The 24,218-nt window shown below is 36.1% G+C and overlaps 4 protein-coding genes across 7 annotated transcripts; all 4 read left to right on the plus strand.

The window, feature by feature from the left end:
• The first annotated feature begins 887 nt into the window (after positions 1-887).
• LOC18026069 (nuclear cap-binding protein subunit 1) lies at positions 888-7,366 on the plus strand. The gene is made up of 18 exons (XM_006409622.2): positions 888-1,033; positions 1,190-1,249; positions 1,401-1,457; positions 1,847-1,918; positions 2,026-2,088; positions 2,268-2,444; positions 2,679-2,807; positions 3,037-3,103; positions 3,289-3,488; positions 3,666-3,736; positions 4,183-4,267; positions 4,437-4,505; positions 4,597-4,715; positions 5,113-5,251; positions 5,704-6,204; positions 6,323-6,622; positions 6,696-6,941; positions 7,028-7,366. The coding sequence occupies exons 1-18, from the start codon at positions 950-952 to the stop codon at positions 7,133-7,135; spliced, it is 2,547 nt and encodes an 848-aa protein (XP_006409685.1). The 5' UTR covers positions 888-949; the 3' UTR covers positions 7,136-7,366.
• A 1,116-nt stretch (positions 7,367-8,482) lies between these two features.
• Positions 8,483-14,545, plus strand: LOC18026070 (tRNA uridine 5-carboxymethylaminomethyl modification enzyme MnmG). 2 transcript variants are annotated; one of them, XM_024160710.1, is made up of 13 exons: positions 8,483-8,937; positions 9,015-9,151; positions 9,255-9,346; positions 9,836-9,949; positions 10,183-10,513; positions 10,774-10,953; positions 11,762-11,842; positions 12,206-12,424; positions 12,596-12,738; positions 13,302-13,468; positions 13,744-13,961; positions 14,055-14,147; positions 14,233-14,545. In XM_024160710.1, exons 1-13 carry the CDS (start codon positions 8,721-8,723, stop codon positions 14,425-14,427), a joined length of 2,187 nt encoding a protein of 728 aa, XP_024016478.1. In that variant the 5' UTR covers positions 8,483-8,720; the 3' UTR covers positions 14,428-14,545. The 2 variants fall into 2 exon arrangements, with proteins under 2 accessions (XP_024016478.1, XP_006409686.1); XM_006409623.2 differs by having other exon boundaries at positions 8,488-8,937; positions 13,738-13,961.
• Positions 14,546-15,576: 1,031 nt separating this feature from the next.
• On the plus strand, positions 15,577-18,583 carry LOC18026071 (helicase sen1). 3 transcript variants are annotated; one of them, XM_024160847.1, is made up of 5 exons: positions 15,577-15,666; positions 15,764-16,300; positions 16,402-16,691; positions 16,764-18,055; positions 18,132-18,583. In XM_024160847.1, exons 1-5 carry the CDS (start codon positions 15,577-15,579, stop codon positions 18,581-18,583), a joined length of 2,661 nt encoding a protein of 886 aa, XP_024016615.1. The 3 variants fall into 3 exon arrangements, with proteins under 3 accessions (XP_024016615.1, XP_024016617.1, XP_024016616.1); XM_024160849.1 differs by lacking the exon at positions 15,577-15,666 and having other exon boundaries at positions 16,205-16,300; positions 16,764-17,020; positions 17,135-18,055; XM_024160848.1 differs by lacking the exon at positions 15,577-15,666 and having other exon boundaries at positions 16,205-16,300; positions 16,764-17,017; positions 17,132-18,055.
• A 650-nt stretch (positions 18,584-19,233) lies between these two features.
• Positions 19,234-21,011, plus strand: LOC18026072 (pentatricopeptide repeat-containing protein At2g13420, mitochondrial). The gene has a single exon (XM_006409625.2). It carries the CDS (start codon positions 19,234-19,236, stop codon positions 20,773-20,775), a length of 1,542 nt encoding a protein of 513 aa, XP_006409688.1. The 3' UTR covers positions 20,776-21,011.
• Positions 21,012-24,218: the final 3,207 nt, after the last annotated feature.

The raw sequence follows: 24,218 nt of genomic DNA on the forward strand, positions 1-24,218 counted from the left end.
GAGAGTCAGAGCAAGATGAGGAGAGAGGGAGCTCAAGTAGAGAGGAGAGAGAAAGAAAGAATGTCCAAATTGGTCGGATCCACTTTTAAAAACCGGGTTGGAAAAAACGGTTTTTCTATTTTTTGAATTAATTTTTATAAAAAATTGTTTAAAAAATAGCAATTTAATCTTTTTATTTACTAAGGGAGATAAAAGATGAATGGAAGAGATAAGAGATTAAAAAGTTTTAAGAAGTGGTATACATAGAGCTACTACAAATTAAATCATAGCAAGAAAAGAGAGCTACGATTAGCTTATATATAGCAAACTAAAAGCACTATTATATAGTTAAATATAACACGGTTTTTGTGCTATTAATCACTGTAATATAACATTAGAAAAATGCTATTATAGGATATCCTACGATAACGCCTGCTCAAAAACGCAATTGTATATAGCCATTTTATTATAATGTAGCTTTTTATAGCATTTATAAAAACGCTATAATAACCATATCATAGCGGTAATCGTCTGCTATCAATATCCATATTTGTTGTAGTAGTTGTCTTCTTCATCGTTTGAATTTTAAAATTTACTTTTTCTCCTTCGTTTGAAATTTTTGAAAAAATGTAACTGTAAATAAAGGAAATGGAAAAGAATCAGGTGTAAATAAGGTAAACAAAAAAAGTTATGTCGTTTAGGGGAAATGTCGTGTTGTTTTAAGTTAAAATTTTCGGGTTATATCCAAAAAGTTCAATTCAAATTTAAATCGGCCCGATTCGATTTTAAAAAATGGAAAATAAAATAATTATTCATTATAATTTTAATTAGTACTATTAAATAAAAAATAAATAAAATAATCTAGGTGTATTACTGCATTTTCAAGGTTATTCCAGCAATTTTCCCTCATGAACGAAGGTTAAAAGAGTGAAGAAAATCGAAAAACCCTGAAATCTCAAACTGGAAGAAGATGAGTAATTGGAAGACTCTTCTCCTTCGAATCGGCGAAAAGGGCCCCGAGTACGGCACTTCCTCCGACTACAAAGAACATATTGTCAGTACTCTCTCTCTCTCTCTTCCTGGATTCTTCATCTTCCCTCTTAAACCCTAATTTCTTCTCTCGTCTTTTTGTTGCGTATCGCTTGCTCAGTGTGTGTTTAGTTCCAATAACTTTCCTTTACTCAACTTTTCTGTTTGTGTTTATATGCAGGAGACTTGTTTTGGTGTTATTCGGAGAGAACTCGAGCGTTCTGGGGACCAAGTTTCGCCTGTAAGTTTTGACATTCTCTGACTTCGTTGTTCAATTCTGTGAAATGTGTCACCCTATCCTTTTGAGAGGTTGAGTTTTTAAGTTCCATTTTTGTGTATAAATGTATTCGTGTGGATATCATTCTTGACTATTGTTGTTTTCATCTTAACAGTATCTACTGCAATGTGCTGAACAATTGCCTCATAAGATTCCCTTGTATGGGACTTTGGTAAGTCTCTTATAAACTAAAGCGTTTGTTTTTTTTTTTTTCCTTTTCTGGGTATGTGTTGGATGTTGGGCATGCATGTGGATGTGTTCTATGTAAAGATTTTGATTTAGTCTTGGACGGTATGCCTGATTTTATGCATATTAAATAAGAATTTGCTCAGAAAACTAACCCAAGGATAATTTAACTTAATGAGAATTCCCTTAAGGTGGATCATTTTTTGTTTTAACATATATCATAGATAACATTTTGTAGAAATCTATTTGTTGATAGTAATGGCGGCATTTGGATCTGCGCTGAACTGAGATATCCTGTACTCTGTTATTAGTAATTCAATTTAGTTTGACACATGTTTTTTCACAATCTGATTGATGTCTCTGTATATGTTTTAGATTGGTTTGTTGAACTTGGAGAATGAAGACTTTGTCCAGAAGACAGTAGAAAGTGTCCAAGCTGATTTACAGGTGAATATGAATGGGCCAGAAGAATTATATCCCAATAGCTAAATTGATAAAAACAAGTTTTTAAGTTACTTATGTTTATACTGCTTTTACTGGGTTGAACATGCCAGGTCGCTTTAGATTCTGGCAACTGCAACAATATCCGTATATTGCTACGCTTTTTGACTTCCCTGGTATGATTACTAATCATTTAACATTGTCGCTTTGTTTATTTGATATGTAAGTTAATATTTTCTAATAAACCAAAATTGTCTGGAACATTAAACTATGAGGCATACTTGAATTTACAGTATTAGCTCACATTTTGAGATGTTTGTTCATTTTCTTAACATGCTTTATTTGGGTTCTGTAGCTGTGCAGTAAGGTTATTCAACCTGCTTATTTGATTGTCGTGTTCGAAACATTGTTATCTTCTGCTGCCACCACTGTGGATGAAGAGAAGGGAAATCCATCATGGCAGGCACAAGCTGACTTTTACGTAATATGCATCTTGTCAAGCCTCCCATGGGGAGGAGCAGAACTCGCTGAGGTACTTCTCTTGGACTAAAGTCATTCCAGAAAACGTCTTAGTTACTGTGTATTAGAAAAATATGACATCTGCATTGATGGCTATTAGAGTACATGCGCTTCCAGTTATATAATGATGTCGCCGTGATGGATGGCCTAGGGGGGCAGTACTGGTCACTGAACTGCTTCTATATGAACAATGATAAGCTATTATTTTAACTTGTTACCACCGCTGAAATTTTCCTCTTTCTTGCAGCAAGTTCCTGATGAGATTGAAAGAGTCTTAGTTGGGATACAAGCTTATTTGAGCATCCGAAAGCATTCTTCCACCTCTGGTTTAAACATTTTTCACAATGGCGAATCTGAAAGCAGTCCTGCAGAGAAGGTTTGATTTTAATGTTGAATTTATGAAGGTTTTGTATTTGCCTTGTGTTAGCTTCCCCTTTGAATTTGTATCGGTAGATGTCTTGGCAGATGTATAAATTAAATCTTGTGACGTTTCGTTCTCTGCCTCTTTCTATATTTGTCCGAGATAGTAATTTGTTGAATTTTGTATAATGGTGTAGTAACTTTTGGTTTGCGTCATTTGTCTTTGTTGTTTGTGATTTCCTTAGGATTTGGTGGAGGATCTATGGGATCGAATACAGTCTCTGGCCTCTAATGGATGGAAACTTGATAGTGGTATGCATTTTTTTTGTATGGTTTACATTTCTCTTTGTATCACACAGACTGCAACCCACTTCAACCCTCTCCTTCAATATCCCTATCTACCTTCCTTTAACTTACGAGTTTATCAATTCATATGACTAGAAATGTTAGCTTTATAGTACTATTGATGACAATTTTATGCTTGTTCAATTTGCTAGTTCCGAGGCCTCATCTCTCGTTCGAAGCTCAGCTTGTTGCTGGAAAATTTCATGAGCTACGCCCCATTAAATGTATGGAACCACCGAGTCCACCTTCTGATCTTTCGAGAGCACACATTGGCAAGCAAAAGCATGATGCTTTGATGAGATATCCTCAGAGGACTCGCAGATTGAATATATTTCCAGCTAATAAGACTGAGGTGATACTCTGCTTTGTGATGACTATGTTCATTGGATAGGACACTTTCAAAATTTATTACACTCGTTACAATCTTAGTCATCAACATTTTTTTTCCCAATCTATAATATATGTAGATTGATATATGGGTTGTTTGATGTCGGTTCGTATTCCCTTTCTTTTTCCTGTAAACTCGCAGGATGTACAACCTATCGATCGCTTTGTCGTGGAGGAGTATTTGCTGGATGTGCTCCTCTATTTAAATGGATGGTATGTAATTTTGCAAAAATGGAGTGTTCTTGGTTTTCTATGTTCCTATTATATTTTCCTTGCACAGTGGACTGTCGTCCATGTACACGCTGGTTATGGTGTAGACCTTGGTCTTGTCCTCCCAGCCATTAACAATTAGTCTAGTACTCTCTCAATTTCTAACCTTAGCTTAAGGTGCATTGAGCTAAGTTAAAGACTTGCTCTTCGAACAATATGGTCACTGAATTGGCCGGGCGACAGTGTTTTTGTGTTGAGTGTCTAATTTAACCTTCTCTTGTCCATTCTTATGGTTCTGAATTACCTAACATATTGTTGTTTCTTATTCTATATCATAGCTTATGCTGAGTTTCTATTTTTTTTTTTTCACGTGGTCACCGTTTAAAATTTGATTGCCTTCTTAAATTCTATAGAATTTTGTTTCACTAATTAATTTATTGCAAAGCTAGTCGGAAGGAGTGCGCGTCCTACATGGCGAATCTTCCTGTTCCTTTTCGGTATGAGTATCTTATGGCAGAGACATTATTTTCTCAGGTAAAGTTCTCCTATTGTTAAATTTGGAATTTGTCTCTCTATTAAGTGTTCCCATTGTATATGAAAGCATAATGATAGTCTTGTTCTGGCAGACTTTACCAATTTTTTCCAAAAAGTTTTTCATAGAGCAGTGGTTTTAGATATAACAATTCAATCTGCTGTTTTTCAGATACTTTTGCTACCACAGCCACCGTTTAAGACTCTTTATTATACACTCGTGATTATGGATCTTTGTAAGGTAGCAACAAAGGATTTCTCTGATCATTTGATGTTTGTTAAATCGCTGGTGTCATTTCTTCTACCTGATTACAAATATTCAACTATTTTAGGCTCTTCCGGGTGCTTTTCCTGCTGTTGTTGCTGGCGCTGTCCGTGCACTCTTTGAGAAAATTTCCGAGTTAGACATGGAATCTAGGACACGCCTTATCCTATGGTTCTCTCACCACTTGTAAGTATATGTTTTACTTTTTCTTACCCCTTGATGATCTGGATAACGTACTTCAATGTAGAATATTTGTGAATGTTCCATATATGATAGAAAATTATCTAGCTTATCAGTTTTTCTTTTGCCAAGTTGATGATTGTTTTGAAATCTAAACTACGAATTTTCAATAGACATAAACTTGGGTAGACTTTACTCTATGATGGATTTTCAGTAGACATGAAACATAAACTATGGATTTAGGCTTTAGGGTGGGTTTATTATCTTTTCATCTGACTATCAGTTTATGTGATGCAATGTAGTGTTTGAGTCTTGGTTAGTAGACCAGTTATTCATCACATGACGTTAATTACGTATTTTGTTTTGTTCCCTACTTTGATGGTTATGATTCCATGCCTAACAGATCCAACTTCCAATTCATCTGGCCATGGGAAGAGTGGGCTTATGTGTTGGACCTTCCCAAATGGGCCCCTAAGCGTGTATTTGTTCAGGAGGTTTTGCAAAGAGAAGTACGCTTGTCTTACTGGGACAAAATTAAGCAGGTAACAGAGCACCTTCTGTAGATGAGTTTTGTCATGATTTATATATTCTGTTAAATTTTTGCCTCGACTGTTTTTTACCGGTTTGGGTGGTTAAGTGAAATGGAATTGGTTTTCTTTTGGGCGTAAATGGAGGGTCATGCCCCTCATTTAGTTCAGGTAAAATATGCAAATCTTGAATGGTTCTGTAGAACTGGATAAAGTGAGGTCTTATTGAGTAGAATATTGGTTGGCTGGGGAGTTAGTACTGTATTGGTTCTTAAAGGCATATCCAGATTTTTTTTTTCTCCAGCTGGAAAGGAAAAAACATTAACTAGTTCTTAAATTAGAAAAATATGCTCAGGTTATATTTCTTAGTCCAATTCCAAGGACCTAATGTTTCATCTTCAGTTCCACATGGCTTTAGTTGTCCACTAAAGCAGTAATTTTGTTTTCTATGTGTGTGTGTCGAACAGAGCATCGAGAGTGCGAGTGCCCTAGAAGAATTGCTTCCTGCAAAGGCTGGTCCGGCTTATATGTATTCCTTGGAAGAGGGTAAAGAGAAAACAGAGGAACAGCAATTGTCAGCTGAATTGAACAAGAAGGTCAAGGAAAAACAATCTGCACGTGACATGATGTCGTGGATTGAAGAAACTATATATCCAGTTCATGGTTTTGAGATCACTCTCACAGTAGTTGTACAGAGCTTACTTGACATCGGTTCAAAAAGTTTCACTCATTTGGTCACTGTCCTGGAGCGATACGGCCAAGTATTTGCGAAACTTTGTCCCGATAATGATAAACAGGTGATGCTATTATCTCAAGTGAGTACATACTGGAAAAATAATGTACAAATGACGGCGGTGGCAATCGATAGGATGATGGGTTATAGACTCGTATCTAATCTGGCAATTGTTAGATGGGTCTTCTCCCCGGAAAATGTTGATCAATTTCATGTGTCTGATCAGCCATGGGAGGTCAGTTGCGTTCCAACTCATTCGTCTCTGCTGTGCAAGTTTGTTAATACTCTGGTTTTTATCTGCTTTCTAAAGAGCTTGTTTCTTTACACACTGATTTTTGTTTCTTTCTCTGCAGATACTTGGGAATGCTCTTAACAAGACTTATAACCGTCTCTCTGATTTGAGGAAAGAAATATCAAACATTACTAAAAACCTTTTGGTTGCTGAGAAAGCATCATCAAACGCACGAATAGAGTTGGAGGCTGCTGAGAGCAAACTCTCCCTAGTGGATGGTGTGCCCGTTCTTGGTGAGAATCCAGCGAAGATGAAGCGTTTAAAATCAACGGTGGAGAAGACAGGGGAGGCAGAGGTATCTCTTCGGGAGTCCCTCGAGGCAAAAGAGGCCCTTCTTAATAGAGCTCTCTCTGAAACCGAGGTGTGTCTCAAATTTTGTTGTTTGCCTTATTCCTTTTGTTTACTAGCAGCTAATTGACTTTCCTTGTGCATAGGTTCTACTGCTCTCGCTATTCCAGAGTTTCTTGGCCGTCTTGAAAGAACGTCTCCCAGAATCAACAAAGGCGAGATCATTGCAGGATTTAAAATCTATAGGTGCGGAAGACGAAAACTCATCTGCAATGGAGGTGGACAGTGAAAATGGAAACCCAAAGAAAAAATGCGAAATCGGCGAGAGAGAACAGTGGTGCTTATCAACACTTGGTTATCTCACGGCGTTTACCAGACAATATGCGAACGAGGTAAAAACAACTTAAAAGTAGGGTGTTGTAAGAGCTTAAGGATATGATAAAACGATGAATCTTACTTGTTTCTTAATGTCTTGTAGATATGGCCTCACATGGAGAAGTTGGAGTCGGAAGTGTTCTCTGGAGATGATGTTCATCCTCTCTTTCTTGAAGCCATATCTTCTGCACTCCAGTTCCCGTTACAATAAGGCTGATCTTTTCATCTGAAACCTGTCTTTTGTATTTGTTATGAGATTTTTTGACGTTCAAGTTTTATTAGTAAGTCGATGAGAATTACAAAATTTAAATTGGAAAACAAAGAGAAAGAGTAAACAGCAGTAGACCCTTTTCTGGGAAACAAAATTCAAACTGTTCGGAATTATAATTTGGAAAGAGGATATGTAGGTGATGTTTATCTTTATTATGAGTGTAAAGGAAAAATTAGGGGGACAATAAGGGCATGTTCGTTTGCTCATCCAAAGAGTCAAATGATGTTCAAATGATGTTCCTTTAGTCACAACTCATATATGGATTATCTAAATCAATTATCTGAATGACTTATAAATTTATAAAGAAATTTAAAACTCATCCAACTGATTCAAATTGAATCATCTGAATGAACATGGCTTAGTCCAAAAAATCTCATTTTTTTTGTTAAAAAATATGAAAACGTAAAATCTCGTTTTCACATAAAAAACATAAAATTATATTTTCAATTTCATTTTCTTGTAAAATTTCATTTTTTCATCAAAAACTTAAAATTTTGTTTTCCCGTAAAATCTCGTTTTCTTAAAATCTCGTTTTCCCGTCACAAACGTAAAATCTTATTTTTCCATAAAAAACGTAAAATTTTTTTTCTCTTCAAAAACGTAAAATCTAGTTTTTCCGTCAAAAAACATAAAATCTCGTTTTTCCGTCAAAAAACGTAAATTTCGTTTTCCCGTCAAAACGTAAAATCTCGTTTTCCTGTAAAAAAACATAAAATCTTATTTTCCCGTTAAAAACGTAAAATCTCGTTTTCCCGTCAAAAATGTAAAATCTCGCTTTCCCATAAAAAGAAACTTAAAATCTCGTTTTCCCGTTAAAAACGTAAAATCTCGTTTTTCCATCAAAAACATAAAATCTTGTTTTCCCCGTAAGAAAAGTAAAATCTCGTTTTCCCGTTAAAAACGTAAAATCTCATTTTCCTATAAAAAAAAACGTAAAAGCTCATTTAATAATTTTGATTAAATTTTTTTTAATAATTTTGTTATTAAAACATAAAGATAAAGATATATATATATATTCAGATTAATGACCAAATAAATAAAGATTCATTGCTCATTTGTCAATTTCTTATTTAAATGTTTGTTTGCTCATTTGTTATGTGCATCATTCAGATGATTCATCCAGATAAATTATTTAAATGGATCATCTAGATGTAAATGACAAATGAGCAAATGAATAGGGTCTAAGTTATATTTTCTCTTAAGTTTCTTCTATACATGGAAGAACAATTTTCAAAAGACAAAAAGAGTTGTTTCATGTTGAAATTATTTGTTTCATGTTTATTATATGGTCTTTGAAGACTCTGATATAGATTAAAAAAATAATAGGATTAAACACATAAAAGCCTTGTTTAAATGTTGTAATGCAAATTTCTAAAATGCGTGTTTGATTTTCCAAAAATTGGCTAATTCATGCCGCTAGTTGTAGCCGCGTTGTTTTCTAATCTTAATCTTCCCCGAGTTATCGTCTCTATGTGACTGTTGAATAGCTATCTCCCAGCTATCTGCTCTTTAAACCTCTTTTCAGATGAGCGCCTCCGTCTCCGCCTCCGCCTCCGCCTACCTCAGTCTCCGGCATCTCCGCAGCTTCCCTTGTGGTGTCCAGTCTCTTCTCTTCTCATCCTACTCCTCCATCTCCTTCCCTCTCCACTCTCCTCGTCTCTGCTTCTTCCTCCGCCGCAACTTCCGCCGTCGCCAACTCTTAGTCAACCGTCCACACGCTACAAGCTTCAGTTCTTCTCCAGGTCACAATCACTACAGTCTCATCTCCACTTTTAGGTGAATTTTGTAACGTTTCTGATTAGACGAATTAATCTCTCAGGCTATACGTCTGGTTCGAACTACGACGTTATTGTAGTTGGAGCTGGACACGCTGGATGCGAAGCGGCTTTAGCCTCTGCTCGATTGGGAGCTAGTACTCTACTTCTCACATTAAACCTAGATCGAATAGCTTGGCAGGTTTTGAAACGGTTTTTTCCATTATTAGTTACCTTTTCGTGTGTACACACTGTCTTAGAATTGTGGGAAAATAATGCCGAGAGAAATGTATTGTTTGGTGAAGCCTTGCAATCCAGCAGTAGGTGGACCAGCAAAATCACAATTAGTACATGAAGTTGATGCACTAGGAGGTGATATTGGCAAGGTTGCTGATAGGTAATTGTAGCCAATTTCTTTTCTTGTATTCTGTTTTATTGCTATTGTGGTATCTAGTGACACTTATGGCTTATTCAATAATTGTGGGGCTAAATATCTTGAATATATATAGATACGCATGTGTTTTCCTTGTTCTTAGCTTAGGCATGGGAATTAGAGGATTGCTATTATCAGATAAATTTTTATTGACTTGAACGGTGATAGAGACGAATAAGAGTTATGAAAAGGAGAACAAATTTGAGCGTTTATAGCTCTGTCTCATTGCAATGGCTCTGATATATCTTCACTTATCTTCTCTAGAGTGGTCGAGTCTTGTTTTCCATATTTTGTCAAGCATCTCAAACCTATTTAGACATTCCTGCATTGTTGTAAATAGTTTTGACTACAAAGAACACCCACTCTCCTTTACTTTGTTAACTTATAGGTGTAAATATAATTACTGATATTGTTTCTTCTTCGTCACTGTCACTGAACAACTTAACAGTGCAGATGCTATTTACAGAAGCGTATCCTAAATGTTTCAAGGGGACCTGCTGTAAGATCATTACGTGCTCAGACCGACAAAAGGGAATATGCCATGGAGATGAAAAAGATAGTGGAAAGGTTAGCTGAAGTTTACACACTTGCTTACAGTTTATTTTTTTGGTGACAACTTTGACTATTGTGCTATGGTTTACATATAATTCTCGAGCAGATGTAAGATGCTGAAATTTAAAATTTACAAGATATGGCAATAATACAATCTTGAATTACGAGGTGTATATGGTCTTTGTTAACAGTTTTCCATGGTTTCTTCTGTTCTGGCTTATGACTGCAATTTTTCTTTGGTATGGCAGCACTGAAAATCTCTGTATCAGAGAGGCAATGGTAACAGATATCCTAACTGGGAAGAACGACAACGTGGAAGGCGTAGCCACATTTTTCGGGATGAACTTTTATGCACCTTCTGTTATTCTCACCACTGGAACCTTCATGAGTGGGAAGATTTGGGTCGGTAGAAAGTCTATGCCAGCTGGAAGAGCTGGCGAGTCAGCTTCACAAGGATTGACAGAGAATTTGCAGAAACTTGGATTTGAAACAGATCGCTTGAAGACTGGTACTCCAGCGCGTGTGGATCGCCGGACTATAGATTTTTCCAAATTGGAGGCTCAACATGGAGACGAAGAGGTAGTACTATACAATTAAATAAGTAGCCTATCCAGGATCAATATCGCATGGTTGCATAAGTTAAAGCGATCCAGTCAGCGAGTAGCCAGTTAGACAGCGCACAAACAAGTTTTTGAACTTTCTTGGCAAAATTAGTTCGAGCATTATGAATATTTTTCACCAGTGGAACAATATTTCACTTGTTTCTCTGGTATCACACCAAAAGGATTCATGAACCTTTTTTTAATTGAAGATGCTGAACATTAATTTTCTTTTCCCAGGTCAGCTGGTTTAGTTTCGACCCGGATTTTCATATTGAGAGAGAGCAAATGTGCTGCTACCTAACTCGCACGACCGAGTTTACACACCAATTGATCAGGGATAATTTGCATGAGACCCCAACTTATGGTGGATGGGTTGAAGCAAAGGGTCCTAGGTACTGCCCCTCTATTGAAGACAAGGTAAATTCTTGTTTATGCATATGCTTTACTCTTTTTATTTGTATTATCTCTTTCTTAGACCCAGGGGAAGTTACACTGGACATGGTTCATCTACCTTACATTTTACTAAGCTGATTTTTATTGATATACTTGTCAATGTTATGACACATTGTGGAAGCTAATTGTGAGCAGGACCATGGATTTCCGGATTTACTGGATAAAAGTAATTATAAATCTGGTTCCCGCTCCAACATGCAAACATATGCTGATATGTCTTTATATGAGACATAATAGTTAACAAAATAGTTAGAGCCTCAGAAGGAAGCATGAGTATAAATATGGGAGGGAACAGATCACTGTGGCTATTTAGTGTATATGATAGAATCTAGACGGTCTCGAAAAAGAATAAGAAGAAGAGTGGGTGAGTTTAGGTTATGTAGAACAAACCCTTAGTTTAGGCTATGTAGAGCAATTGTACGTTGTTTCTGACAGTAATAAAGCAGTAAACTTTTCTAAATCATTCTGAGTCTTATCATATTCCTTTGTTTCTCTTTTGGATGATGTCACAGTAGCAAAATATATATGCTGATTTTCTGCAAACTGCTCTACGTTTTTCATCATTTTCATTTGCAAGTCTTGATGGTCCCTTCTAGTGTTGTGTTTACGGTGGTGTTCTTCTAATTTCTTAAAGCAATCTTGCATTCACTGTTTCTACGGTCGGTACAAATATTATCTCGAACCATCTTTCTCTTAAACTACTTTTGATGAAATTTATGAATTCTTCTTCTTATTTTAATTTACCACCCCTCTATATTTTAATTGGTTTCAGATTGTTAGGTTTAAAGACAAAGAGTCGCATCAAATATTCCTCGAACCAGAGGGCCGAGATGTTCCTGAGATTTATGTGCAGGTTGATACATGTCTTAGTTTTGATTTCACTAACTGTTAAACATCTCTGGTAGGGAAAAAGTGTAAGGATGATAAATGGAATCTAGCTTGTCCAGAAAATTTCTTTATGTATTGTTAGAGCAAGCCCGAAGTTTGTTACTGCTCAGAATGTTTTTTAACGATTTCAGTAGATATCATAGCTTGTTTGCTATGTATTCAGTAGCTAATTTGATACTTTGTTTGTTTTCAAGAATAGAGCAGATATCCTAGCTTGTTTGCTAAGTATGTAGTAGCTAATTTGTGCATTGGTATTCAAGTCTTTCAAGCTATTGTATATATATTCGTATGAGTGATTTGCTAGAATATCGATTGGTAAATTCAACAGGGATTTTCGACCGGCCTGCCGGAGAATCTCCAGCTCCCACTTCTAAGAAGTTTACCAGGACTCGAAAATTGTGCCATGCTAAGGCCTGCCTATGCTGTTGAATATGACTATTTGCCGGCTCATCAGTGTTCCAGGTCCCTTATGACAAAGAAAATTGAAGGTCTTTTCTTCTCTGGCCAGATCAACGGTACAACTGGTTATGAAGAGGCAGCCGCACAGGTGACTGATCTGTAGGAGACTTTATTTTCCTTAATGATGGACCTTGATTCATGATAATAGTTTTACTAAGATGATATGGAAATAAAATACTGTCACAACAATGAAAACTGCTGTTTAGACTTTGTGAATACGTATCATTGAACCAATCTCTCTTATTTCGTTCAAATCTAGGGTATTATATCTGGAATCAATGCTGCCAGACATTCGGATGGTAAGAAACACGTGGTTCTTGAGAGGGAAAGCAGTTATATAGGTACATTGATTGACGATTTAGTCACAAAGGATCTCAGAGAGCCATACCGCATGCTAACAAGGCAAGTTCCATTTCTTTTTCTTTTTCAGAATCCTAGTTCTCCTCCTTTCTTTTATGTTTTCGAGGTCAATCCTTCATTCTTCTTTCGAATTATGGGTTGGCTAGAGATATGAATCATGAATTATTATTCCATGAAAACTTTCGTAGAACGAGACATCTGTAGAAAGGATATAAGTCTTTTTGTACTTCCGCCTTGTATGTGGCACCCATATAAAGTCCACCTGATGATGGTAATAACAGTGGTGCTTTTCATCATCAGTTTTTCTAAATAAGCTTCTCGTCTGGCATCGTTATATGTTTATGAAATTTGATTGGTTAGATTTTCTGATAACCTATCTGGCACTCTTATGCTGTAGATTATTTTCATTTAAAATCTGAATGAAACATGACGTCTTATCTTTTCTTGATGCTGCTCTATGGCCATGACTTGCTTGAATTTCTTTTTTTTTTGGTTCACATGAACTATTCATGCTTTATTGTCAAATACCTTAAGCTCTTGATCACTACTTATGTATGTTTGATAATGCGGGGTAGTCAAATATGTTTTTTTCTTCTCAATGACAGCCGTTCAGAACATCGGCTTCTTCTTCGATTCGATAATGCGGATAGTCGACTGACACCTCTGGGGCGTGAACTTGGATTGATAGATGATAGACGATGGAAGCTATACCAAGAGAAGCAAGCAAGAATTTCAGAAGAGAAGAAGAGACTGAAAACTGTCAAGATTTCAGGTTTTCTCCCTATTTCATTCCTCCCCAAAAAGAAATTTTGTTTTTAGAACAAAGTTACGTTATTTCATCTCTTTCAACATGGGATAGTTGTTTGGAAAAATCTGTGGTATGAGTATCTACGGACAAGAAATTTGATAAACTTCCTGAGTTTTTCTTACTGATATTAAAACACATAGAGTTCAGTTTCTGTCTTTAAACAAACGTATTTGAGACTTGACGAAAACTGGACTTGTTGCATCGCATAAGTTGATGATGCATTTGATTTGCAGCTGCAGGAGGTGATTTGGCTGCTGAAGTTACTAAGGTGTCTTCTCAGCCAGTCAAAGAATCAGCGACGCTTGAGAGCTTACTAAAGAAACCACATATCCACTACGACATTCTTGAGAAGCACGGCTTTGGAAACGAGACATTATCTAGAATGGAGAAAGACTGTGTAGAGATCGATATAAAATATGAAGGTTTCATTGTGCGCCAACAAAACCAACTGCTGCAGGTATGTTTTGTCTGCTTCATTACTCAATTAAATGCTTCTTGCCTGCTTATATATTATGACATGAACTTAAAAATAAAAAATCCGTAATAATAGATGGCCAAACAAGAACATAGACAACTTCCAGAGGATTTGGATTACTTTTTGATGACGAATCTATCCCATGAAGGGCGTGAAAAACTTTCAAAGGTGTGTTTTAAAGTAGTTTTCAGTAAAATGAATGTGCGTTTATTAAAGATTTTCGTCTTATGCTGTGAGCAATTATAAATTTCAGGTGAGACCGCAGACGATCGGGCAGGCAAGCAGAGTGGGCGGAGTCAGTCCAGCGGACATAACAGCTCTGCTCATAACACTTGAATCGAACCGAAGAAGAAGTCAAGATGAGAAGAGAGGGAAAATATTGGAGCATGCCTTGGCAGAATCCAATCTACAATTCGTTGAAGATAGAGAGCATTTAATTAAAGAGTGAATAATAATTTTTCAGGTTAGCATCAACTCTCTAAGATTGCGAAACCTTTAAAACTATTTTGATCTATTCAGTGTTGTAGTTGATTTTTATTTATTTTGTTTTATTTTTTTTCTGTTTATATGATTCAAGCTCCGCAACAATGCCCTTAACGTTTATTCATTCATCATCTTCGATCTTTCTAAAAAACAAGGTTCGATGGCTATAGTCATAGCCATAATTTAAGCTTGATAATTTTCAGAGAACCGAAAACTTGGGAGATAATTATTCAACGAATTAATAAGGGGTAGTGCAGAGAACAGCTCTCGTAGTAAATTAACCAAAAAAAATCAACTAATTTCACGGACTTCTGCTTCTTCCGATGACCACGACCAAGAAGCTCTGGCTCATCTTCCATAATCGTGATCTCAGTTGTAGGCAAAACTGGTTCTGGAACAAGAGTTGGAGCATAGTCTTCATCGGCCAAAACAGAATCATATGTTGAGCTCTGATATCATCTTTAAAAGTTGTAAAGAAGATTCTTGTGTATTAAGGATGTACCAGATACAAATATTGATCTAATCGTTATGCACAAACGACTAATTACACAAGATAAAAGTTGACCCAATTATGGCCCGATATTGCTTAATCCTCAAAATGCTGTCCACTACAATAATATTTTATTTTCAAAACCCTGACCTTTCTTCTTCCCCATGCGATTTGAAAAATCTGACATTACAGTTGAAACTAGAAAATACTAATAGTCATTAATCACATGCGTTTAACTGTAAAACCTCGATCTATATCTAGACTTTACATATGCGAAGTGTATCTTCAGTTCATTGATTACTAAATTGAATTAAATAAATTGAAAAGAAAATAGAGTTCCTTTAATAGGATTTTCTTGAAAAATGTGGAAACTTGAGATCATTTCCAAAGTCTGTTTGAACTTTGAAGTTTAGACCTTTGGCCTTCCACTTCATTTAAAGTAGACCAAACTCAATATCTCATTGTGAGAGATTCATCAGATGTTATTCTTTGCCTCCATTTGATTCTTCATCACCAATTTTCTAAACGAGTTGTTTGCCTTGTGAGATAAGTCTTTTGGTAATTTCTAACGTAATTCGGGTTCTCGCCGTTGCTTTGATGGACACTAGAGAAATACGAAGGCTCATGGAGAAAAACGAGAAAACAAGTCTGTTCGCTAGAGTATGTTCTTGGTCTATCAAAGATATTCTCAACACAGATCTCTACAAGGAAAAGGTTAATGATCTCTTTTTGCTCTTTCTTCAATAGTTTTTTATCTTTGGTATATACTTATACGTTATATTCCTAAGCAGTGGTGTATTTTTGTATACAGATAAAGACAATACCAGACAGATTTAGTTCTGTTGATGAATACTTTCAGTGTTTTGTTCCTCATCTACTCGAGGAAACCCGAACCGAGTTGTTCTCGAGCTTCAAAACTTTATCGAAAGCTCCTTTCTTTCAAATACAGTCTATGGAGAAAAGGACAAATGAATTTAGTGGAAAGTCACCAATTAAGTTGTTCCATGATATAACATTAGTGAATGCATTGTACGAGCCGAATTGTGGAGATAAAAGTGCAAAGTATGAGCCAAAGTGTGGAGATATTATTGCTATGAGTCTGACGGAGGAAAGGCCTAGTCGAATCGATGACTTGAATCCCTTACTTCTAGCCTACGTTTTCTCTGTGTTTGGTGATTTTAAAATCTCTGTTTGTTTGTCTAGATCGATATCTCCTGATGAGAAACGTTCATTTCGTTTTGGTGTTTTTCTCATGACTCTAACCACAAACAATCGAATTTGGAATGCTTTGCACAACGAAGATGCCAATTCCACTCTAATCGAGAGTGTGCTTCAGGAAAATGCTCTGGTATGTGTTAAGAAAGAGTCTTCTTTGAACCAGTTCAGAATACATTTTCTCTATTTTGTGCTTTAATTGATGAGTGAGTTGGGGTTTTGCTTATGTTGCAGGATACAGAACAATGTGTTTACTGTGAGAATGATGTTGATGGTTCTGAATATGATCATATTTTGAATATTATCCGCTCAGCGAAATTGAACTCTTCCCAAGAAGCTGCAATTTTGGGCTGCATTAAGACAAGGAACTGTAAACACAAGAAGAGTGTGAAACTGATATGGGGACCTCCTGGTACAGGCAAAACAAAGACGGTGGCCACTCTTCTCTCTGCTCTTGTCAAACTAAAGTGCAAAACAGTTGTGTGTGCTCCAACAAACACAGCTATTGTACAAGTTGCATCGAGGCTATTGGCTTTATCTAAGGAAACAGTTGTGTGTACTCCTAGAAACAAAGCTATTGTTGACGTTGCATCGAGGTTCTTGACCTTATTTAAGGATTATTCTACATTAGAACACACCACTTACGGGATGGGGAGTATAGTTCTGTCTGGAAACCGTGAGAGAATGGGGATTAGGAAGAAGAGTGTTCTCGAAGATGTGTTTTTTAATCATCGCATCAGTAAACTTAGTGGATTGTTTTCAACCTCTTCTGGCTGGAAGCAGCGTTTGTTCTCAATCAAAGATTTTCTTGAGAACACAGAGGCTAAGTACGAGCAACATGTACATGAACTAGAAGAAGAAGAAAGGATCAAGAAAGAAGAACAAGAAAAAGAAGAAAGGATCAAGAAAGAAAAAGAAAAAAAGAAGAAAGAAGATCAAAAGAATAACGAAGAAGCTGAAAAGATGAAAGAAGTTGAGAGGATGAACGAAGAAGTTGAAAAGAATAACAAGAAAGAAGTTGTAAAGATTCCTACATTTGGAGAGTTTGTGAAGAAAACGTTTAATGGCTTAAGTGGAGCACTGGAGATATATATAGTAGATTTGTTCACTCATCTGCCTAAGCCTTTCGTTTCATCTGAAGATGTGAAGAATATGATCGCAGCCCGCCAAGCTCTTCAGCGTGTTAGATATTTCTTGGAGGAGAATTTCTCTAGAGATGATTTCAAGAAAGGTAGTTTCAAATTCAATTGCTTCATCAGATTCATCACTGTAGATGCTCTTGAGGCTCTAAGTCTTCTTCCAGAAAGTTTTGGGATAACAGGCTTGGATCGATACGAAGACATTAGGAAATTTTGTCCACGAAATGCAGACATAATCTTCTGCACAGCCTCAGGTGCTGCAGATATGAAACCGGAAAGGATAGGATCAATCGACCTTCTTGTGATCGATGAGGCGGCTCAGCTTAAAGAATGTGAATCGATTGCTGCATTGCGACTTCAGGGACTTCGCCATGCACTTCTAATAGGATATGAGTTTCAGTTACCTGCAATGGTTCATAACGATGAATGTGAAAAGGCGAAATTCGGAAGAAGCTTGTTTGAAAGATTGGTTCTGATTGGTCATAACAAACACTTGCTAGATGTTCAATACAGAATGCATCCTTCCATTAGTCGTTTCCCCAATAAGGAGTTTTATGGTGGGAAAATCAAAGATGCTGCGGTTGTTCAAGAAAGCTTTTATCGAAAGTGCTTTCTTCAAGGAAATATGTTTGGATCTTTCTCGTTTATCAATGTGTGCCGTGGAAAAGAAGACTTTGGTGATGGACATAGTCCTAAGAACATGGTTGAAGTTGCTGTGATTTCTCAAATCATATCCAGTCTTTATAAAGGTATAAAAAATCTTTCTTGATTTGTAGTATGTTTCTTGATTCCTTGAAGGTTAATTTCCTGAAAGTTTTGAAACAGTTGCAAGTGAAAGAGAGAAGAAGATGAGCGTTGGAGTTATCTCACCTTACAAAGAACAAGTCAGGGCAATCCAAGAGATGATCGGACATAAGTACGGCTCCTTATCAAGCTGGCGTTTCAGTTTAAATGTTCAGTCGGTAGATGGGTTTCAAGGAGGAGAAGAGGATGTTATCATCATCTCTACCGTTAGAAGTAACGGTAAAGGAAATATTGGATTTCTCAGTAACCGTCAAAGAGCCAACGTGGCACTGACTCGAGCAAGGCACTGTTTATGGGTGATTGGCAACGAGACGACTTTGGCTCTAAGTGGTTCGGTTTGGGCAAAACTGATAAGTGAGTCGAGGGCACGTGAATGTTTCTTTGATGCTAGAGATGATAGGAGATTGAGAGATGCCATGAATGATGCTCTTCTTGAGGATGTGTCTTCAAGTTTTGCATCAATTTCGATCTGAATGGGAGACGAAATGCTTGGTAGTTTTTTATTTTTGTCTCATTTTGTGTTTTGTTTTTGAGTTTCTCCAATGAAAACTCTGTATGGGATTTTTATGATTTCTTATGGTATTTTTTTTTGTTTTCAGTTCACATATGAAGTTCCATATTTTATAAACAGAGGAAAAAAACTGATTAGTTCATGAAATAGCTGATCATGAGATTTGGACATTTTTAACTCAGACTGGACATGAACCAGATAGTATGAAATTTCAAGATATCCATGTCTCTGTTCGGATTTGCCCGATCTGTTTTTCAATTACACTCAGATCCATATGGATACCCAGAAAAATTTGCTCGAACTATATCATTATAGTTGCTTTTTTCTTTTAATATCTATCTTTATTTATATATAAAATTCAAGATTACATACAAATTACAAACGTTTAGAAAACAAGTAAACAAAAGAAATAAAAATGACGATTCTTTTCGAAGAAAAACCTTACTCGTTTTCATTCTCGCATTAAATCTGATGCGAGTTGTTGCTATGTCGTTTATTTCAAAGTCCAACGGTAAAAGTGTACAGGTGATGATGTTTATTTTGAAAAAACAATCACATTTAAATTAGCTTAAAAACAAATTGCCAACAAAAAATCAAAAGAGTGAGAAAGACATGTTGAAGCAAAAAATCTCACCCACCTTTCCTCTCCTCCTCCTCCGCCGTCTCTCCACCATTTCCGACGCCGGATTCACTCTCAATCTCCCAAAACTCGAACCTTCAAATGACGCCGAACTGATCTCCCAAATCCTCGTCACCAATCACAACCCTTTCCACTTTATGGAATCATCTCTGCAACTCCAAGGAATCTCCCTCTCTCCTCACCTCATCAACCAAACCCTCCTTCGTCTCCGTCACAATTCCAAAATCGCCCTCGCTTTCTTCCAGTATCTACGATCCTTACCCTCTCCTTCCACTTCAACAACACTCACCTCTTTCAACTTAATCATCGACATCCTCGGAAAAGTTCGTCAGTTCGACGTCGTTAGGCAGCTAATCGTGGAGATGGAGCAGCAGGAAAACGTTAAACCTTCTCCGGAGACGTTTCTCATCCTCATCAAACGTTTAATCGCCGCCGGACTCACGCGTCAAGCCGTACGAGCTTTTGATGATGCGCCTTGTTTCCTCGAGAGTCGTCTCGGTGTAGAAGAATTCGGGTTTCTTCTCGATACGCTCTGTAAATACGGATACACGAAAATGGCTGTTGGGGTTTTCAATGAACGGAAAGTTGAGTTTGGGTGTAATGAGAAGACTTACACGATTTTGATTGCTGGTTGGTGTAAGCTCGGGAGGATTGACATGGCGGAGAGATTCTTGGCGGAGATGATTGAATCTGGGATCGAACCAAACGTTGTCACGTATAATGTTTTGCTCAATGGGATTTGCCGGACGGCGAGTTTGCATCCGGAGGAGAGGTTTGAGAGGAACGTGAGAAATGCAGAGAAGGTGTTCGATGAAATGCATCAGAGAGGGATAGAGCCTGACGTCACGAGTTTCTCTATTGTGCTTCATATGTATAGTCGAGCTCATAAATCCGAGTTGACGTTGGATAAGTTGAAGCTGATGAAGGCGAAAGGGATTAGCCCGACGATGGAAACGTACACTTCGGTTGTGAAATGTCTCTGTTCTTGTGGGAGATTGGAGGAAGCAGAGGAGTTGCTTGAAACAATGGTGGAAAATGGGATAAGCCCTTCGTCTGCGACATACAATTGTTTTTTCAAGGAATACAAAGGAAGAAAAGATGCTAATGGGGCAATGAATCTTTATAGGAAGATGAAAAGTGGATTGTGCAAGCCGGATACGCAGACGTATAATGTTCTGTTGGGTACGTTTATCAATTTGGGGAAGATGGAGACTGTGAAAGAGATATGGGATGATCTGAAAGCAAGCGAAACGGGTCCAGATTTGGATTCGTATACTTCCTTAGTTCATGGGTTGTGTAGCAAGGAGAAATGGAAAGAGGCTTGTGGGTATTTTGTTGAGATGATAGAGAAAGGTTTCTTGCCACAAAAGCTAACTTTTGAGACATTGTATAGAGGATTAATACAATCTGATAAGTTGAGGACTTGGAGGAGGTTGAAAAAGAAACTCGACGAGGAATCTATCACCTTTGGCTCTGAGTTTCAGAGATACCCTTTTGAGCCCTACAAGAGATGATATTGAAAGTTTTGTGTAACTGAATTGGCGATGAAGCATTATGCGCAAATCAGCTATGGCCAAATGTGAGGCAATGAAGCTTAGGCCATGATCTTCACCTAAGAGATTGATTCTCAGCTGCTGAAAGCTAGGAAGGAAGATCCAAGACTCCATTAACTCATCGTTATCATGACAGCTTTGAATGATCTGTACTTGTGGTGAATACTGTAACTTCGTCGTTTGAGACTCAAATTTTCCTGAGAAACTCTATTGTTCCGAGTCTATTAGTCTGGTTCACAAATTCGACACATTGTGGTCCCTGAATAGAATTAGAGTAGAGAGAAAGCAAGTTAAAGTCTCATGGAAACAACAAACACAACATATTAAAATTGGCCAACCACATTAAGCTATCCGTTGGAAACTTAAACAACCCAGCTAAGTTATTACATAAAACTTAAACCATTAAACCATCAATGTCTTTATTCCCGTTCACTGTCTCTGAACCATAAAAGTAAAAATCGTACTAGAAGAAGCCGAGGAGGCCATGGATTGTTGAGGACGGACCATCTCCAAGCCACCTTTCTTGAAGATCTTCACATTGAAACATATGATGCCTTGGTGAGTGAACTTAAGCAAGTTCTCGTCTCCTAAAAAGTTTTCCTTCACGAACTTCTCCCATCCAGATTTCTTCAGGAAGTAGAATCTCGGATTTTTGGAGATTCCTATATCCAAGAGCTGCCCCATTCAACTCTTATCTTCATCTTACTCGAGAGCTCATATTTGGAGAGGATTCTCTTCAAGTCATGAAGTCATAAGGAAGTCATGGAGAGGCTTCTCATGAAAAGATATCTGCGCCCTGAAACTTTGAAGAAGTTCTCAGTTCTGGCTGTTCCTTTCTTCTTTGCGCAGACCAAAATCACGGTTTATAGCCATTGTAAACCTTCTGGATTTAAGTTTAATAATGTCCAAGAGAGACTTTATATTTGAAGTGTATAAATCGTTGATTGTCGTTTCAATCGTCACTAATCGGTGCGTTGGTATCATGTTCCAATTATCATTATATAATGTTATCATATTTTGGTGATCTTGGAGGTGAGATCAAATTTGCCTGAATATTAATATTGTTGTTTTTTTTGACATAATATTGTTGTAGTATTATAATTTGTATAATAGTTATGTGTTCTTGTAATTTTATTTTCTAGTAGAACTTTATGTTCTATTAAATCTGCTTAATTATGTTATGTAATATTTATGTCTTCTTTTAATTTACTTTTAGTATGCTATGTAATATTTTTAGGTGTTAATATATTTTATTTTAACCTTAAGCTGTTTTTTTTTTAATTTTTATGTGAAAATTAAAAAATAAAGATATATGCAAGATAACTATGAAACATAAAATTAAACAACTAAAATGATAGAAAAACATAACTAATAATATTCTTAATAAAGATAGATAATTATAAAGACTAAAATGTAAAAGAAAATATGAAACTTCAAATTTGGAGTGTCATTATTCAAATCTTCAAAATTTGAAGTTTTGAAGTGTCTCAGTATATAAATCTTCTTTTTTTGAAGTGTATAAATCTTCAAATTTGAAGTTATGAAGTCTTTTTTGTTCAAAATGATCTTTTAGCAAGAAGATTTTTTTCATCCTTCAACTCTTTCTTTTTACTTTGTTTATATCTCTTGCTCTTTGATAATGAGAATTTTGAAATACTTATGTTCTTTAATTTCAAAACTTAGGTTTAATTGAAAGAGAAAGTTTGTCTCTTTGACTTTGAAAACACACGAAAGAAGAGTATTTTATTTTTTTTAGAGAATCTCCAATGTATTACTTTATTTGTAACTCCAAAATGGGTTTCTTGCAAAATAAAGATGATTTTTGCTCCAATGTATTTTATTTTATTTTTTTATTCTAGAATATTTGCATCCTTTAACGCAAATTAACATCATATTTACAAAACTAACAAAGAGAAAATTTGGTTACTGTTTATTTTTTTATAGTCCTATTATACCCTTTTTCTCCTTCTCTTTTCTTTCTCTCCTTTTAAATCATTGTTCTCTTTCTCTCTCCCTTATCTCTTTTCATCTTTCTTTTCGTTTCTTTTGCCTGTTTCTCTCAGAATTTTTTCTTCTCAATCAAATACAATCTCTTATTGTTTTCCAAAACGATCTAATTTATTAAAAGAAACAGTCAATTAATCTTCAACCCAATTTATTAACACAGTTCCAGATTAAAATTAATTTCTCGAAAAGCTTGAAGAAAGCTTTGGGAGCTGCATTGAGAATGATCGAAGATTTCCACGACGAAGAAGAAGACGACATGGAGAAACTACATCCACGGAGACAAGAGAGGCAGATTCCGATGAATCTCTCCTCCAGGTGATAGTCGATGTTGGTTGAGAGACGACGTAGCTGCAAAGCTCGAGTTACTGTAGCAGCCGCGGTGGTTTATTACCACGGTTCAGATTTAGTTGACTGATCAATAATATTGTTAGAGAAGTAACAATTAGAATCACTTATAATACTTTTATATTAACATGTTAATGATTTATTTGACTGAGTAGTAAAATTGTTAGAGATACAACTATATTGTTATCTTTGATGCCTCTTATCTTGTATGCAAGAATGCAAAGTCTATTGCATGGTTCATCTCATAACTATACCTAGATACACTAACACATGAATAGATCTCATTTTTTTTTTTAATATCTTTCTTTCCTTTGTCTCTCTCTTTCTCCCATCTTTCCCTCATCCGAAGACAAGCATTTCTCTTTGAAAATCTGGTTAAGGAAATAAGTTTTTTTGTTTCTCTGAAACTGAATTAGTCTTTCAATTCATTGTTAAACCGCTAACATATTTAAATAATGTGTTATATTTATTTGTATCGCTCTAAGCAAAATGTGCCACCTTCTAACAATCTATATAACTCAGTATTGTTATCAGTCTAACATGTATTTTACCAGGCACAACAAAACAATTATAGGTAAACTTATATGTAACGTGCTAAACAAATCAATAACACCTTTAACAATCCATACAACTTATTATTGTTATCAATCTAACATATTCTTTATCGTGAAAATAATAATGTTAGACGTTAACCTACTTGTTCATATATGATATAATAATTGTTAATCACTAACTTATTTGAATCCGATGTAGTTTTTTTAATTTTACATAGAGAGTGCTAACATGTGTAGTAGTCGATAATAAATAATTTCTCAGTAATATCAATTGTTGCACAACTCGAACAGAGATTAGAAGAGAGAGAATAATATATATATCGGATGTTCGATGCAACTTGCATAAGTGGGGTCTTCTATTCTCAAAAAATGGCAGATATAATGAATGATATATTGGTCATTCGTAATAACCATACAAATAGTAAATTATCAGTTATGTCACATCAACATTAGATCTGCAAATTCAGCTGTCTTTATGTATATTCAATTAATTGAATC

The sequence above is a fragment of the Eutrema salsugineum genome, unplaced genomic scaffold, assembly GCF_000478725.1.
Source record: "Eutrema salsugineum unplaced genomic scaffold, Eutsalg1_0 scaffold_11, whole genome shotgun sequence".
Classification (NCBI taxonomy): domain Eukaryota; kingdom Viridiplantae; phylum Streptophyta; class Magnoliopsida; order Brassicales; family Brassicaceae; genus Eutrema; species Eutrema salsugineum.

Excerpts from the sequence above, each read along its gene's own strand:
- LOC18026070 (XM_006409623.2), top strand. The coding sequence starts at position 8,721 with ATGAGCGCCTCCGTCTCCGCCTCCGCCTCCGCCTACCTCAGTCTCCGG. Across the intron at positions 11,843-12,205 it reads TTCCTGAGATTTATGTGCAG|GGATTTTCGACCGGCCTGCC; the intron begins GTTGATACATGT and ends TAAATTCAACAG. Across the intron at positions 14,148-14,232 it reads GGCGTGAAAAACTTTCAAAG|GTGAGACCGCAGACGATCGG; the intron begins GTGTGTTTTAAA and ends TATAAATTTCAG.
- LOC18026071 (XM_024160847.1), top strand. The coding sequence starts at position 15,577 with ATGGAGAAAAACGAGAAAACAAGTCTGTTCGCTAGAGTATGTTCTTGG. Across the intron at positions 16,692-16,763 it reads ATTGTACAAGTTGCATCGAG|GTTCTTGACCTTATTTAAGG; the intron begins GCTATTGGCTTT and ends CGTTGCATCGAG. Across the intron at positions 18,056-18,131 it reads CATATCCAGTCTTTATAAAG|TTGCAAGTGAAAGAGAGAAG; the intron begins GTATAAAAAATC and ends GTTTTGAAACAG.
- LOC18026069 (XM_006409622.2), top strand. The coding sequence starts at position 950 with ATGAGTAATTGGAAGACTCTTCTCCTTCGAATCGGCGAAAAGGGCCCC. Across the intron at positions 2,089-2,267 it reads TACGCTTTTTGACTTCCCTG|CTGTGCAGTAAGGTTATTCA; the intron begins GTATGATTACTA and ends TGGGTTCTGTAG. Across the intron at positions 3,104-3,288 it reads TGGATGGAAACTTGATAGTG|TTCCGAGGCCTCATCTCTCG; the intron begins GTATGCATTTTT and ends TCAATTTGCTAG.
- LOC18026072 (XM_006409625.2), top strand. The coding sequence starts at position 19,234 with ATGTTGAAGCAAAAAATCTCACCCACCTTTCCTCTCCTCCTCCTCCGC.